At 31.9% G+C, this 16,248-nt stretch overlaps 1 protein-coding gene across 1 annotated transcript in view; it reads left to right on the forward strand.

Moving 5' to 3' along the window:
- Positions 1-16,248, forward strand: part of LOC108549061 (potassium voltage-gated channel protein Shaw) — a 92,889-nt gene that overhangs the window by 48,942 nt on the left and 27,699 nt on the right. The window contains exon 2 of the mRNA XM_017902278.1: positions 7,428-7,806. Within this exon, the coding sequence (XP_017757767.1) occupies positions 7,480-7,806 (327 nt within the window). The 5' untranslated portion in view covers positions 7,428-7,479. The remainder of the gene's footprint in view (positions 1-7,427; positions 7,807-16,248) is intronic.

A 16,248-nucleotide genomic window follows, 5' to 3' on the forward strand; every position in this document is an offset into this window, starting at 1 on the left:
TTGTAATCTCAAATAAATAATTACTAATTATATGGTTTAAAAATATTTGGGGACACAAATTTTTGTGCTAGAAAATCGCTTATATTAATATACTAATACAACCATAATAAAATTCTATTAAAGTCTATACAAATTATTATTTATCACTCCAATATATCTAAAATACTTGTGGAAGTAAACAGATATACTAGAAACTAGAATGTCACTAGAAAATTCACTAGAAAATAAACTTCTTAAACAATCAATTGCATACAATTTATTTAATCTAAAATGCAACAAAATGCAATAAAACTTATAAAAAATAAACAGCAAAAATAGTATTAACTAGTTTTTCCATAAAGATAAAAAACATTTAAATTATTTATCTACAGTCTACTCAGAAATTAAAAGTGTACACAATTTTCCACATATCTCAGATTTTGAGTATTTTCAACCTTTTACATACTTTTCTTTTCATTTCTTCTTAAATATTTATATGACGTGTATTATAATTTAGGCATTTGATAAAAATGAGGCACACATACCAAAATACCGATGCAAACTTTTCATTAGAATACTTTGCATTATGTAATAAACAATAATATGATTAAAACCAATCTCTTTTCATAGAAATACAATAATTAAATTTCAAAATTTAATCAGTCATTAAAATGTAATTAAATTTCAAAATTTAATCCTGAATTGTTCAAAAAACAGAAATCACGATTTGAAAATGATATATATACCTTTTTACAAATTCTAGAGTAATTATGTACCCTTTCCCATCAGTTGATACACACATACGTGCTATAAGAATTTCCTTTGAATTAAATTTACTGAGAATTCAGAGAATATTGTTAAAGCAAACAACATCGCAAACTGTGTCAATATCCAAATTCCTCGAGAATTGTTGCGATACCTCCATCTATCCATTAAAGACAATAAATTGTGAGTTCGCTCGCTCCTAACAAGCTATGTTACTCGCCCTGCCTAAGCGGTTCTCGCTCAGAGATGCTCTTCCAGAAGCTCTTGCGAGTTTATAATACGTCGATCATTATTGACAAGTGGTAAGTAACTCTCCGAGGAAGTAGTCTTCCAAGTTCTAATTAGAACCCTAAGTTTTCCTGCGCATCAATAACTAAGCGACGAAATACCTGGGCGGGAGCAAAAATGCTTAATCCCGGAAGGTGCCAGGAAGGCACGCGCTGTAAATTAAATTCGCACAGTTAAGATTTTGTTTGACTTTCTGGAACGGAAGATTCGCGCATTATAAAATCATTGAGTTGGCGGAGAATAAATTGAATTACTGAAATTCATATCGAATGCTTAAACTACAATATTGGAGTTTGGAAATTTGGTTATTCGATCAACCAGAGATTCTATGGTATCTTTACTGTGGAGTGAAGTAATTTTTGAAACAAAATTTGGGAAAGGAAAAATTAGAAATATTTGGATATTTATTTGTATAATAGTTTTATTTATACTTTTAATTTTACCAGTCAAAATGAGACAATATTCTTGTAATTGCACCAATATAGTGTAAGAGGATCTAAAATTTTGGATACTAATATTTTAAGTGCTAGAATTAATACATTTCACTTATTTAATTTTTTCTAATTCCACGTATCTTGAAAGTTATACGTTTATCATTATGGTTAATAATTTTGGATTTTCATTTTATTTACATTTTATTTTTGTATAGTATTATTATAAAGTAGCTACCAGTGCTTATGTTTATAATTAATGTGGGAAATATAATAAATTATATTGTTTTTCGTACAAACAGGAACAATTCTGATTATAAAAGTTTAATATTTAGAGTGAAAGTATTAAACGAGATAAATTTCTCTTCTACTACAAGCGATATAGTTGCGTCATATATAGTTGAATGAATTGAGAATGTATACGCAATATGAGATGAAAAATAAAAATGGAAATGGAGTACTCACCGTAGTAAAAAATTTAAACCATTTTATATTTGTCACTGTAGTAATACGATAAACACAATATTATACTAACATAGCACATATGCAAATGATAGAAATACTAACGTCAATAAAATGGAAAAGATGAACCAGAAGATAAATTTCTCATCTATTTTAAATGATATAATTTAGCGAATTGAAAATTTACGTAATATGTAGTAAAAAATAAAAATGGAAATGGAATATTGGCCATAATAAAAAATTTTACTATAGTGACAAATATAAAATAGTTTAAGTTTTTTATTATGGCCAATATTCCATTTTCCATTTTTATTTTTTACTATATATTACGTAAATTTTCAATTCGCTAAATTATATTAGTTAAAATAGATGGGAAATTTATCTTCTGGTTCATCTTTTCCATTTTATTGACGATTTCTATGAAAAACTCATTATTACACTAATGTAAATAATAGAAATACTAATATCAATATTTCATCGTTATTTTAATAAATTAAAATATTTTAATAACCGACATGATTTATTACTATTAAATTTGTCCAATTATAGAAAACGTAAGAGAAATTCGCATCAATACTTTTCCTGAATTTAATATGATTTTAATAAACCCGCACATCATAAGAAGCGACATTAAAAATGTGCGTAGCGAGTATCTAGAGCGTTTAAATTCGACGAAATTTCCTAGTTCGCCGTCTCCTCACGATAAAATCGCGATTCCAATCTCTTGGATTAGGCATCGTCATCGCAAGTGGCATTCGATTGTGCCATTTCGATGACTCTTGGCAACGATTCACACGAAAATCGGCTTACACGAGGAACGGGGACATTGAACCTTACACAAGTGCCATCTACATTCGTTTTCAGTTACCGGTGAAAATGGAGAACGTCAGCAACGTTTTCATCATTTTGTATGATCGAGTGCATCGGAAACAGATAATTCTACCTTTCAATTCCTTTCGTACTTTTCATACACCGACGAAAGTGAGGTTAACTTCGAGTGTTCGTCCGCGGACGACATTTTATTGGTCAGCGAGAAAATGGCGGCAGGACGAAACATGAAACGTGCAACCTTTTTAGCTCGCGTAAATAATATCCTTAACATCGATTATGTTTTCCATATGTGTAATTATAATCAACTACCTAACTCACAATTAGTAACTAATAAGTTAAAAGAAAAATTGTATTTGTTAACAAATATTGTGATTCAAAGAGACAACTTGAATTTTTCGAAATTTGATCTTCTAGAAGAAAAAAAAATTCCTTTTATATTATATACATAAAATTAAGATTTTAAGTAGATTTTTAATTTTTTGAGATAAACGTCAAGTTAGTTTTTCGAGAATTTCATTAATTTGTCTAAACTTAATTTTAATAACAGACCAATTTATTTATTTATCTAGTTTCTAAGCATATTATTGAAAAACGAGTTCTTCCATTCGTTAGATGATTTTTCCGTGTATATGTATAGAAAAATAACTATTCCAAAGATTCTTGTATTATCTTGTGATATTTTCCACTGTTGTATTTTTCATATAATGAGTTTCCCAAAATTCAAGCCAGAAGTAATTTTGATAGAAAGCACAGGCTTTTAATTAAAAATTATAAATATTGCTCAACAATGAAATCGCATTGTTCTTTCCCACAGTGCTTCATTTTTAATAAACCTGAAGTATCAATTGTCACACTGTCTTTGTTTTTCGTTGGCAAAACTTTATTCAAATCTTGCGTGAATTTTAGGACACTCCTTATTTCTTAAATCTTTTATTAAATACATATAAAGATTATAAAGAAATTTTACATTTGACATTAAAACAGTGACTCTCGTTACAATTCTTGTGAAAATTTAAAAACCAAAATTACGATTATTTATAGTTAAACGAAGGATTATCTGGGATACAAATAAAGATCAATCATGTCACTGGAGGTCGAATAGTATACTGAAAAATCCGAATAGCAGAGCTGTAGGATATTGCTGTACTTGAACAGCAGGTATACATAAGCCTGTATAAACGAACGGGAATAGGAACGGAAGATAGACTGAAGAGCTGTTGAAAGACAAGGCATATGTGTGCAAGGATGTACATAACGTGATAGATAGAAGATTTCGAGATTGCTGGCAAACAGTCTCGCGATTGGAGAGGTCTTGTCTGCCCTGTGTTGTCTTCTAAACATATTTCAGTGATTTCTGACTTCAATTCCTCCTAGTTATAACATTTTATCATAATATCTCACATTTTATCAACCTTGTATAATACAGTAATTTAGATTTTTATTTATAGTAACTCTTACAATAATTCTTTTTACACTCGTGACACTCTGACAATTCTTAATGAACCATTTGGCGATCTTTCAAATTCACCAAAAACTCTACTTATCATATCATTCCATTCCCAGTACTCATCTGTTATCCATTCCTCTGTCATTTGTTTAATGCTCCAATATTGTACTGTATATTTAGGTCCAAACTCAATTAAATTATTTTTTCAACCTAGTCTTTGATATCATCAATAACTTTTCCAATTTCAGCTAGTCTCTGTCAAGTCTTTGCCCCCTTTGACCTTTATGAAAACTATAATTCTAGTAATACATATGACCAAACTTAGACAGCTAAATTTTCTATGTGATTAAGAGATTTCCTAATTAGTTCTAGTACCTAAAATTATTTATGTCTTGTACGACCTCAGTCAGAAATATAATTCGATTCTAGCAGCTTATACATAGGTCCTAGTTTAGTCAATATATGGCTACTATATGGCCAAGAGTTTCTTTTCTTTTTTCACATTTGGCCTCTTCCCTGTCAGCCCGTATCTTTTCCTTTGCATCTGAATAAAAACTAAAATCCCGACAGCCTACACATAAGCTGAAGCTCAGTCAGTCTAATCTCCTGTGTCATCAAGACTCATCCCAAATAATCTAGCCTCTATCAAACCGGCCTCTTTCCTTTACGACCCCAGTTAAAACTACAATCCTAACAGCCTACACACATTCCCAAGCTCAACCAACCCAACATCCTAAACCCAGTCCTCTATACCAAGAGACTATATCAAGAATCCTCTCAATTAGGCCTAGCTGCTGTCAGTTCCTACCATTTCCTTTACAGCCTCCATGACAGCCATACTCTCAACACCCTACACATAGAGCCAAACCCAGTCACGCCAATCTTCTACATCCCCAACAATCTCCTCAATTAACCCTAGTTCCTGTCAGTCAACACCACTTCCTGTACAATCTCTATGACAACCACATCCTCAACAACCTACGCATAGGCTCAAACCCAATTACCCTAAGCTTCCACATCAGTGGTGTCAAACATGAGACCCGCAAGGTCTCAGAATGCTACTGCGAGCTAGAGATCGAAATAGATTTTACTAAAATAATAGAACAGAATGCAGTATCGTAGGCTTAAGGACCCTAAACACGGAAAGGGGGTATAAGAGAGAAAGCGAGTGAAAGTGCGTGAACAAGAGGAAACCCAGTCTCATCAGGAAAACGTTTTACATCGAATAGTTCATCGATAGGGTAGTTTTTAAGGATAATTAGGGGAAACGAAAAATGATCCTTTGCAGAGAATAATGTTGCGTGAAGCTTGCCGGCGAGGGGTCGAAAGAAGTCGCAAGGAAAGTTGTTCAGACTTGTTTTCTGTTGTCTTTTGCCTATATATCACTGTTTAACCAACCACATTCTTTGTTCAACCTTATTTAATCTGTATACAGTGGCTCACGAAAGTATTCGAACGCTATACCAATTATGAAAGAGCACTCTAACTCAAATTTTAACTCTAAGTCTAATTTTAATGAAATTTTGTGTGCAGGTAAAGCATAACAAGTTACACATGGTTCAATTTTCTTTATTTCTAGATATTACTTCACGTGAGTGAAATCGTCACTCAAATCTACAATCCAACCTCTGTCTCTTTAAACCTAATTATGCAATGATGCGAGATAAAGTGAAGCTTTTTGAATAAAAATTGTTTCATTTTTAGTACTCTGTCAGCTTATAATAAAAATTTCTTGAAATTTCTACTATATATTTCTGTGAAATCTCGTTTGAGGAACAAGAAAATTGTTAAAATTTTAATTCCTTATTTTACCCGAATCAATGATATTTGCAGTCGATAAATAAATTACTCGGTGTATTACTCATTACGCTTTACGTACACGCAAACCTCTTTTAACAACACTAGATTTACGGAACACGTCAATTTGACGGAAGGGATGCTCCAATTATACGATAGTAACAGATTTAGTTAACTTATATCAAGACTGTTAATATGATATATAACTGTTTTTAAATTAAACTAATCGTGGTTTCCTTTACCTGTCAATTTGACAGGTGTCCTTAGAAATAGGTATATAGATAACGTCCATAAAGCTAGTGTTAAAATCGGAATTTTTAGATTAGAGAATTCTTTTAAAATACAGCGTCGTGAAAACACACTTTCGTGAGTTACTGTATAAAAATACTACAAGAATTTTAAAAAAAGAAGCCATTTTGTCTACAACGTACACCTTCTCTAAAATTAAGCTTCGTGGTCCAACTGTCATACATCATTAGGCCTAGTCAACCTATGACAACCATACTTGAAACAATAATCTACGCATAGACCCAAATCATGCTAATCTCCTAACATCCCCAACGATTTCCTCGATTAACCGTTTGAGCGCCAGAGTGTTTTGAAAAAACACTGTTGAAGGATCCCAAGCAGCGCCATTGCGCTGTCTCTAAGTTGGTACGAGAAAACCTAAGCATCGCGATAACGCTTCTTCTATTTTATGTCGAGAAATCCCAAGCGGCGCGATAGCACTTCGGTTATATTATGGCGATGAATGGCCAAATGGCGCAATAGCGCTTCAACTTCAACAGTCGGTGACGCACCGTCAGCTGTCGAGAACACTCGAACTATTTTGGGTTTTCTCGACATGAAATCTGAACAGCGCGATCGCGCTGCTTGGGACTCGGTTAACCGTTTGGGACCTAGAGACTTTTGGAAGAAGACGGTCGAATAACCCCAAACAGCGCGATAACGCTTGCCTTAATCGAGTGCGAAGAAATCCAAACGGCGCGATAGCGCTTGTTTAACTCCTTGGCTACTGTGACGCATATACGCGCTCAGAAATGTTGCTTTTGTGACACGGAAGGCGCATATAAGCGCTCAACACAGTTTGCTTTTGTGACACGGAGGGCGCATCTCTACCCAAAATTTCGCCGTCCTCGGCGGACATTGTAAATGAATTCCTACCCATGTGGTACGACCGGTACGTTTCAAAGTCTGCCGTAGTCAAAGGGTTAATTTTACGTCGAAAAATCCTAATCGTCGCGATAGCGCTTGTTGGTGCTGTGTGACGTACGTGCTTCAGCAAAGTTGAGCGCGCCACTTCGACTGAAGAGCGCGATCGCGCTGCTTGGGACACGAACGATTAAATCTAGCCTCCATTCTCACCATCAACCTCTCTTCGAACTGCGATAGTATGCTATTTTCAATCGCACTATCTTTGATTGCAGGCCGCGTGGGTTTCTCTGAGTCGGGACCGGCGATAGCAGAGCCGCGATCAAAATGAGTATTCTGAACACGGATTCGGAGAACCGCGTGGTCCTGAATGTGGGCGGTATCCGGCACGAGACGTACAAGACGACCCTGAAGAAGATCCCCGCGACGAGGCTGTCGAAGTTGACCGAGGCCCTCGGCAACTACGACCCCATACTAAACGAGTACTTCTTCGACAGGCATCCGGGGGTCTTCGCCCAAGTGCTCAACTACTATCGCACCGGGAAGCTCCACTATCCGACCGACGTCTGTGGCCCGTTGTTCGAGGAGGAGCTCGACTTTTGGGGTCTCGACTCCAATCAGGTGGAACCATGTTGCTGGATGACGTACACACAGGTACATAAGCATCGGCAGGATCTATCCGCTTCTTTTTTCAGTTTCCTTTGTTGCGTTCACTTAGTTATTCGTAGATGCGGTTTCACTGTTTGCGGATGCGGATTAGGGGTCCGGATTGACTGGGGGTTTATGAGAAACACGGTTTGGGTTAGCTTTTCCTTACGTGCGATACGATGTATCGTGATTGTTGACCGAAATTGCGAATTTGGTTAGCCGGAAAGTTTAACTTCCGATTAAAGTTGCAGAGTTTTAAGCTAATCTAAGTTTGCGTGGCCTGGTTTGTTAGGGTTGAGTTATTTTCATAAGAAAATCGACTGATTGGAGATACAGCATGGAACTTTCTTTGTATTTCCTGTATAGTATGTTTTAGTTTATAATATATTTGTCTTTGTTCACTCGTGTTTGATATCGCTTCAGTTTTTCGTAAAGGATGTATGCATTTTGTTACATTCGAAGAATTTATTTTTCTCAAATAACTAAGGTTTTAATAGAAAAATATGAGATAAAAATTTAAGTCCAATTTAATGTGCAAATTATAAAGAACAGGACAAAACACTGTATAATTGTTATTATCACCTATATTCTTAATTGCGTTTATAAATAAAATGAGAAACTAAATATTTAATAAATATTAATATTAATACTTTTCTTTGCTGAGAAGGGAAGACAGAGTAAATGCTATTTTTTAAAAATAATTCTTAACGAAAGTTAAGATTTGGAAATTTTTGTTTATTATTTATCCTTTAAGGTACATAAATTAAAATTAAAAATATTAAGAACAAAACTTATTGTTTATAAACATATTAGATGTTATATCTTCATCCTATTTTAAATTTGGACCCTCTGTTTTTATTTTGATTAATACAAATTTTTAATCAATTTTTAATTTTAATACACGTATCTCAGAAGACAAGGACTATACAAAAATTCGCAAACGATTATTTTGTTACCGTATAAATAACAAACAAGAATGTACATCTGTTTAACTGTCGTGTTTCATAACAAATTAAAATGCAATAAAATATTTAGAAAACATCAATTTACAGAATTTAATCTGCATCCGCAAATCACTTTAATAAATACTGCATTGTTCCACGATATAATGGGAATGTGTTTGTTACGTCTGTTTATAATACTATTTTATATTCAATCTAGATCAATAATCGCGAACACGAAGCATTGCACTACAGTGTGAACCCAAATATCGCCGATTTCATTTAACCGTTAACAAAGCCCCCGTTTCTTGATTAATAATGTACATACGCCGGTAAACAAGTCACCGATCATATAATGCAAATTGTATAATATAATCAGCACTCCCACCACCTCTTCCCTTATCACATTGTCATTCGTTCGATTCAGGATCATCGACATATGTAGATCACGTGACGTCCATTATCCGACCCAAAATATTTCTCCATTCATAAAATCGATTCTGATACTATGACTTCAAAGAACACGTATACAAATTACCCTGTTTCATAATTATGGTTCCTGTTCAATTTATAAAAGCAACGAAATATTCGAAATAATTTCTGCTCTTTAAAAAACGGGAAAGAAAAATGTTTTTGGGATGAAAGCTGGTTGTCGAATTTATAAATTTCTTTTCTGATTGTCTGTTTTAACCAGTTACGCTCGAAGATTTTTTGGCTAGAGAAGAGTAGAAATTCAAAGATTCTCTACTAAAAAAATGACGATACTCTTTTCAGCAGTAAATAAAGAATTGTATAATAATAGAATTGTAGAATTATTTGATTTCGATACCTCGCACACTGTTACATTACATTAAATTTGATATATTAATTAATATCGATCTTCCAAATTTTATGAAATGGTGACTGAAGTTCACCTCTCGAGTTCAAAAGGTTAAAATTTCTCGAATATTGATAGAAATTATTTTAATTCCAAGATGAAATCAATCAAACTCTGCCTTCACGGATAATTTATGATCAGACATCGATTTACTGTGCGTTCTTTAAGAACTCGTATTCTCGTGTAAAATTTTTATACTCTTTTCGGAATTTTTTTGTAACAAGTAACGAAAATTTTAACTAATTTTAACACGATTTGTATTCTTTTTCTTTTTGTTCGTTTTTTGAGTTGTAATTGAGAGTATTAACAAGTGAATAGATTAAGAATAATTTATAATGTTTGATTTTATTAGAAATTAACAATCTAAATACATAAATTTCGCGGTAGATAAAGAATGGTTCTAAAAAGAGCTAATGATCGTTGGCATTATTATTTCTACAATAGTCGCGCTATATATATATTCAAATATGTACACGTGTGTCCCTTTTTACATGGTGGATGCGTGTCATGCAAGATAAAATCGTGTCAAAAAATCCTATAAAAATTGACCTGTAACAAAGACTAAAACTCGTATTAAAGCAACGCAAATTGTACAAAAAGTACTTACTGTACATGTTTCAGGAGAATTAGAAATTAAACACAGTTTCAGTGTATAAAATACTATCCATAAAAATACAGATTTAAAATATTCGCACAGAAGTTTGTGATCTTAGTGGAATTTTCTGTAAATTGTAAAGATAACATTAAAAAATTTAAACCTAAGAAAAATATAAGAAGAAAAGGAGAAATGTAAATGTGAACAGGACGTGTTAAAAGAGAAACCGAGTAAACGCGAATAAAAAGTGTAAATGTGAATAAGGCGCGTTCAAAGATTGCTTAAATGTGGGTAAAAAGTGTTTAAGAAAAACCGTATAAATGTGAACGAAATGGGGTCCAAGCGATCGTGTAATTGTGAATGAAGTGTTGAAGAAAAAGAACAGGAAATGTGTTTAAAAGAAATTTAAAAAAGGTAAACGTGTTTAAAAAAATCGTGTAAAAGGACCACGTAAAAAGGACACGAGTGTACATTACTCTCTCATTTGGCACAGTTACATGCTATTCTTTTATACCTTTCCCGTTCGATAGGGTTAAATTTTTTGTTAGAGTTTCCCCGTTTGCTCCTTCTGACTTTTAAATTGCACAGTACACGCACAATTATCGATTCGCGGGAAGTAGAACATCGTACAGAAGGCAGGCGAATTGATGTATAGCTCTTCGTCGAACACACGCACAGGATAAAACTGGGGAAAGATGGAGGAATATGAAGGGGTAGAACCGTGTTGGTTTAAGGGTTGTCGAGTTCGTGTGGACGTTAACTGGTGGTAATGGCGAAACACAATGAGAATGTATGATTTTCACCGAGATTTATTTAATTTATTCTGTATCAGATAATTGGATTAAACGAATTTTTTGAAAAATATTATCGAAACATTTGGAAATTTTTAGATCTTTTTGGAAATATTAATTATCTTTTATTTTAGTAAAACATCTATAAAATGTTGCAATAAAATTAAGGGATGAAGTACAATAGTTTCAGGAAGTCTGGAAATGCTTATTTTGCAAATAAAAAGGCTCAAATTTTCATTTGAGATATTTTTGTCGAATGGGAAAATTGGGATATGTTTTATTTCCAATTTATACTGATTTGGAAATTTTTGGATCTTTTTGGAAATCTTGATTATCTTTTATTTTGGTAGAACATCTATAAAATGGTGGAAGAAAATTAAGGGATGAAGTACAATAGTTTCAGGAAGTCTGGAAATGCTTATTTTGCAAATAGCAAGACTGAAGTTTTAATTTGAGATATTTTTGTCGAATGGGAAAATTGGAGTGTGAAATTAAACTGACAACAAAATACCGTAAAGTGAAGCTAATTAATTGCCACTAATTCTAGGAAAGGTAGAAAATAAAAAATAAATAAAAATAGGAAAATAGAATACTGAAATAATTAAAATGACATTTAATATAAATAAGAAAACTAATATTCCTATTTAATTTCACATTTTGCTAAAAATAGAATTCTAAACTTGTTTTTGGAAATTCGAGGGATATTTATCCTCGCGCTATTTTTCCTCGAATTCACTGAAACATTTTCGAGATGTTAAATTCGAAACGATTAAAATAGCTTTCAATTAAAATAAATATAGCATTCATAGAATTCAGTAGAAATAAATAAATGAATATCCACGTTTAATTCCACATTTCAATCAAAACAAAATTCCAAAGTTGTTTTTAGAATTTAAACAATATTTTCCTTTAGAAAATAAAATTGTTAAACACGATAAACGTAAAATTTAACTAACAAACATAATTCAAGTGACAAACGTCAATATGATTTACTAATTTCTCTTGATTTCGTACTTCGAGCTCGATACTTTTTCAGAAACTACCTCGTTATTGTCCTCCAATTAATTATTGAAAATTAATTCCACTGCCCAGGCAACTTTATCCATCGAATTAGCGATATGAAACGAGCTGATCAAATAAATTGCATTTTGTTTCCTTCGTCTCACAATTAAGATGTGACAATGTTATGAAATCGATAGGAACAACGCGATTAATTGGCATGCGTAACGACTGCAGAACGAAATTGAATTTATCGGATCGCTTTAATTCGTCGAGATATTCTTTCCTACTAATATCAAAATTTTATTTCCTCCTTGTGAAATAATCAAGAAAAATATCGAAGTTCATAAATATGCATCCAATTTCTCATTCACATATAAAAACAGAATAAAAAATACAGATATAGGGACAAAATGTAAATTTATTTATCCCAAGTCGATAAAATAAATAATCTTAAATTTTTAAAAATAATATTTCCAATATTTATCTATGTTTCAATTAATGGCTTTCATCAATGTAGCTACTGCGTGTATTTTTTCATTATAAAAATGAAGAGGAATTTAGTAACCAAAAATAAAATAACGTAATAATAAAATGAAACGTGATTAATTTAAAATGTACATACATATCTCGCTATTATTTTTCTCTGTTTTATGTGTCCTGCTATTACCTATATCGATATATCAATGACAAAGGTACAACGAATTTGTAAAATGTTTTGCTTGAATTTGAGGCAAGAATGAAGTGCAGTAGAATAATTTATATATTCAATGTCATAAATGATTTATAGGAATTTATTCATTTGAAAATCTTGGATTTTGTTAATGAAATGAAACAGCTTGTGTTTCACCGAGAAAGCCGTCTAAATTGTAATAGCCTTCACTTCAATTAAACAAGTTTTCAGTCGTCTCTGAAAACTGTAATTCATTCTCAGACAACTTAATAGAGACAATCGCGTGTAAAGTATTTCGAAAGTTAGACTTTTCCTTGAGGCCAAAGTATAATAACTTGATTACAGTAATTTCAGGAATTCTCGAGTACCTTTATCAGTTCGATCCTTTCCTTTTATTTTCGTGAATACTTTTGAAATTCTTCTTTATTAATTTATTAATTAATCTCATGTTAAGTAATACGTGTATTTTTAATCAGAAGTTATAACCCTGAAAAGTCTGAGCGTATTCGATATAAAATAAATATCTCAGCTGATGGAGGGTTAAATTATCCTGAACTTGTGGTTATAATTATCCACTCGACAATCGATTGCTTCATCGGCCGACTAATAATCAGTGACCCAATGGATTTTCTTTTATCACTGTACTGGCACTGCCCTATAATCTCTCGTGGATATTATTTGAAGTGTTATAGCGTTATGAAGAGGGTTGGATGTCATCGAAATGATCTATTGCTCGAAGAATTATTGTCGCGAGATTTTTATGTCATTTATTATCCGTTCTATTATTTTATTTCAGACAATGTTCTAAATACTCGAAGCCCTAAATAATTATTAATCAATTAATCAGAGTATGTCAGTTTCGAGAAGAGGGAAGTTATGTGGAACTATCTTTAATGAAATTTAACTTTAATAAAGGTATTTAATTCTTGGGAGTTTAGAAATTCTATAAGTTCGAATTTCTTCTTAATAAAAATAAAAGTAGACGAAGAATTTAAATTATTTATTGCTTAAAATTAATAAAACATTCTTTTAGTTATTAATTAATATCACAGTCTATAATTTCTATATTCAATTTTTAATATAATTATTATAATTATTATTACTATTATATGCTAGTAGGTGCAAAAATGATCACAGGACATTGAGTTCTTTTCGCGCAAAAATTTCGTAACAAATATCTTCAAAAGTAACAAAATTATGATACTTTTAAAATCGACGATTAAAATTAAAATTCAAAAAATTCACGTCCAAGTTCTATTAAAGGCACCAAAGTCTTTCTTCTTTGAAATGAATGAATCGATCCTTAAATTTGTATTGAAATAAATCAAGTATCACTGTCGTATTTGCAAAATCAATAACGTTATGTCAAATTTCGAGAAAACAACGTTGATCCATTGAACTTAATTCATATCTGACAGTGCAATTTCTGTCTCCATAAAACTAACTTCAAGCTATTCCAATAACCACGAACCGAACATAAATCGTCACTCGAAGAGCTAAAAACCGAAAAGAGGACGATATTTCGAAAGTTCGAATATCGAATCATTCGTCAAAAAAATCGCATTTATATTTCACTTCCGATTTGGTGCACGAAGCGAGTCGCTTTCTGTGCTTCGAGGATCGAGATCACCGAGATCTTGTATAGCGTGAAGTTATCTATCTTGTCCCATTTACGGGGTCTGGACAAAATGGTGGCCATTTGCAACTTCGACCGTGCTTGGTCTGGCGTTAGACTTGCGAGAAAAAAAGGGGAAGCGAGAAATTTATGTTAGGGTATCCTTGAAGTAAAGAAGAGGACATCCTTGGGCTTTTTTGATTAAACACCATTGATTTGTGACGGTGAATATAGATAAAGCGGCAAGGGAGCGATTCTTCTGGGGCATATATTACACTGAAATTTATACTGCTATTTGTTTCGCGCTGAATAAATCCTCCTTTTGCTTGGAATAACAGAGTGGAGGGTTTGTTGAAGGTTTTAGGGCAATGAGATAAAAAAATGTTGATAAAGCGTAGAAGGAATCGGGTGTCAACAGTTCATATATAATGCAGAGAGTTCGAGGGTAGTATACGCTTAGGTTTATGAATGATAATTTATAATTTGTCAATCGTTGTGTGTCCAGTACCGAACAAATTCCATTTCCAAATTATTTAATAACTATAAATATTTTTCTTGGATTTTTAAACAACAAAAGTGATTTATAGGAACAATTTGATAACGAGAAATATGTATAATAATAAGTATGTATAATAGTATTCCATAATTAAAAGTAACATGCTAATTCATAATTGCAAATTATTTAAGAATCAAAAATACTTGTCTGTCATTTGTTTGTCTAATAAATGAGAAAGAAAAATATGATTTGTATGAGTACTTTGATATGTAAAATTGTATATAAATAAAATGAAACTTGTCTATAACATCTCATGATTAAAATATAATGATGTATGAAATGTAATTTCTGTTGATAAAAATATCCTCATTCATAATTCCAAATATGTAATTATATGTTCACTGTAAAAACAAGAGGCTTTTATACAACAGTAATTAAGATAATGAATTAATTTAAAATAAGAGATATGCCTCATTATTACCACTTCTTAATTTTATCAAATATTGTTAGTGATAAATTTGTAAAAATATATAAATGAAGCTAAAAGCCTCTAAACTTATTACTAATAGAATATTTATAAATAATTTGTATGATATAATGATAAAGAAATTTTAATTTATTGTGTCATTTGTCTATTAAGCCTTGTAATTACTGAATCATAAAAAGGTGAACATTAAAATATTCATGACAATGAATGTTCATGAGTAAATTAAAATTACTATGTTAAAATTACATGTTAGAAAAGTCAATTTTTAATAACGGACATTAAATAACAAAAGTAAACAGAATCCATGTAATTATGTGCATTATTAGGTACTTTGCGTATACTCATAAATCATGTTGACCACATTATTATAGGAATACATACGTGCAATTGTCGTGACAATAAAGAATTAAGATGTTATCTCTGAGTCGCCATGGATGTGATAAAATCTCGTCACTCGTAATATAGGTGCCGCATACATAAACAGTACTATCACTGAGTTTGTTCCTGCAAAATTAAATTTATTATTTAATCAGATTAATAGTGTTCACTTATAAATAGTCATCAAAATGTAAGTTTTATTAATATTCATGCAGTGTCGATAATCTTACGAAAAAATTTTATGTTAATATGGAATTGCAGTAAGAGTAACATTTTTAGGTTATGAGCAAATATAAATATCATTATGCAGTGAAATATTTTTCCACTTTCGGAATCTTTCAGATATACAAATTTGTGTTATTACATAATCAGACACCGTGTAATACAAAATTAACAGATCAGGAAATAAATATTTTGCATCAACAAATGTACTTACGCTACGTGTATATTTAATTTAAAATTATTACACGATTTCATGCTTTGATTCATGCTGTGTAACTACAGTAGAACTTGCATTATCCGAAGATCTATTATTCGAACGCACTTCCATCCCAATATGCCACTATCAAAACGTTTTATTATCCGAACATATATAT

The sequence above is a fragment of the Eufriesea mexicana genome, unplaced genomic scaffold, assembly GCF_001483705.2.
Source record: "Eufriesea mexicana isolate 0111107269 unplaced genomic scaffold, ASM148370v2 scaffold1801, whole genome shotgun sequence".
NCBI lineage: Eukaryota > Metazoa > Arthropoda > Insecta > Hymenoptera > Apidae > Eufriesea > Eufriesea mexicana.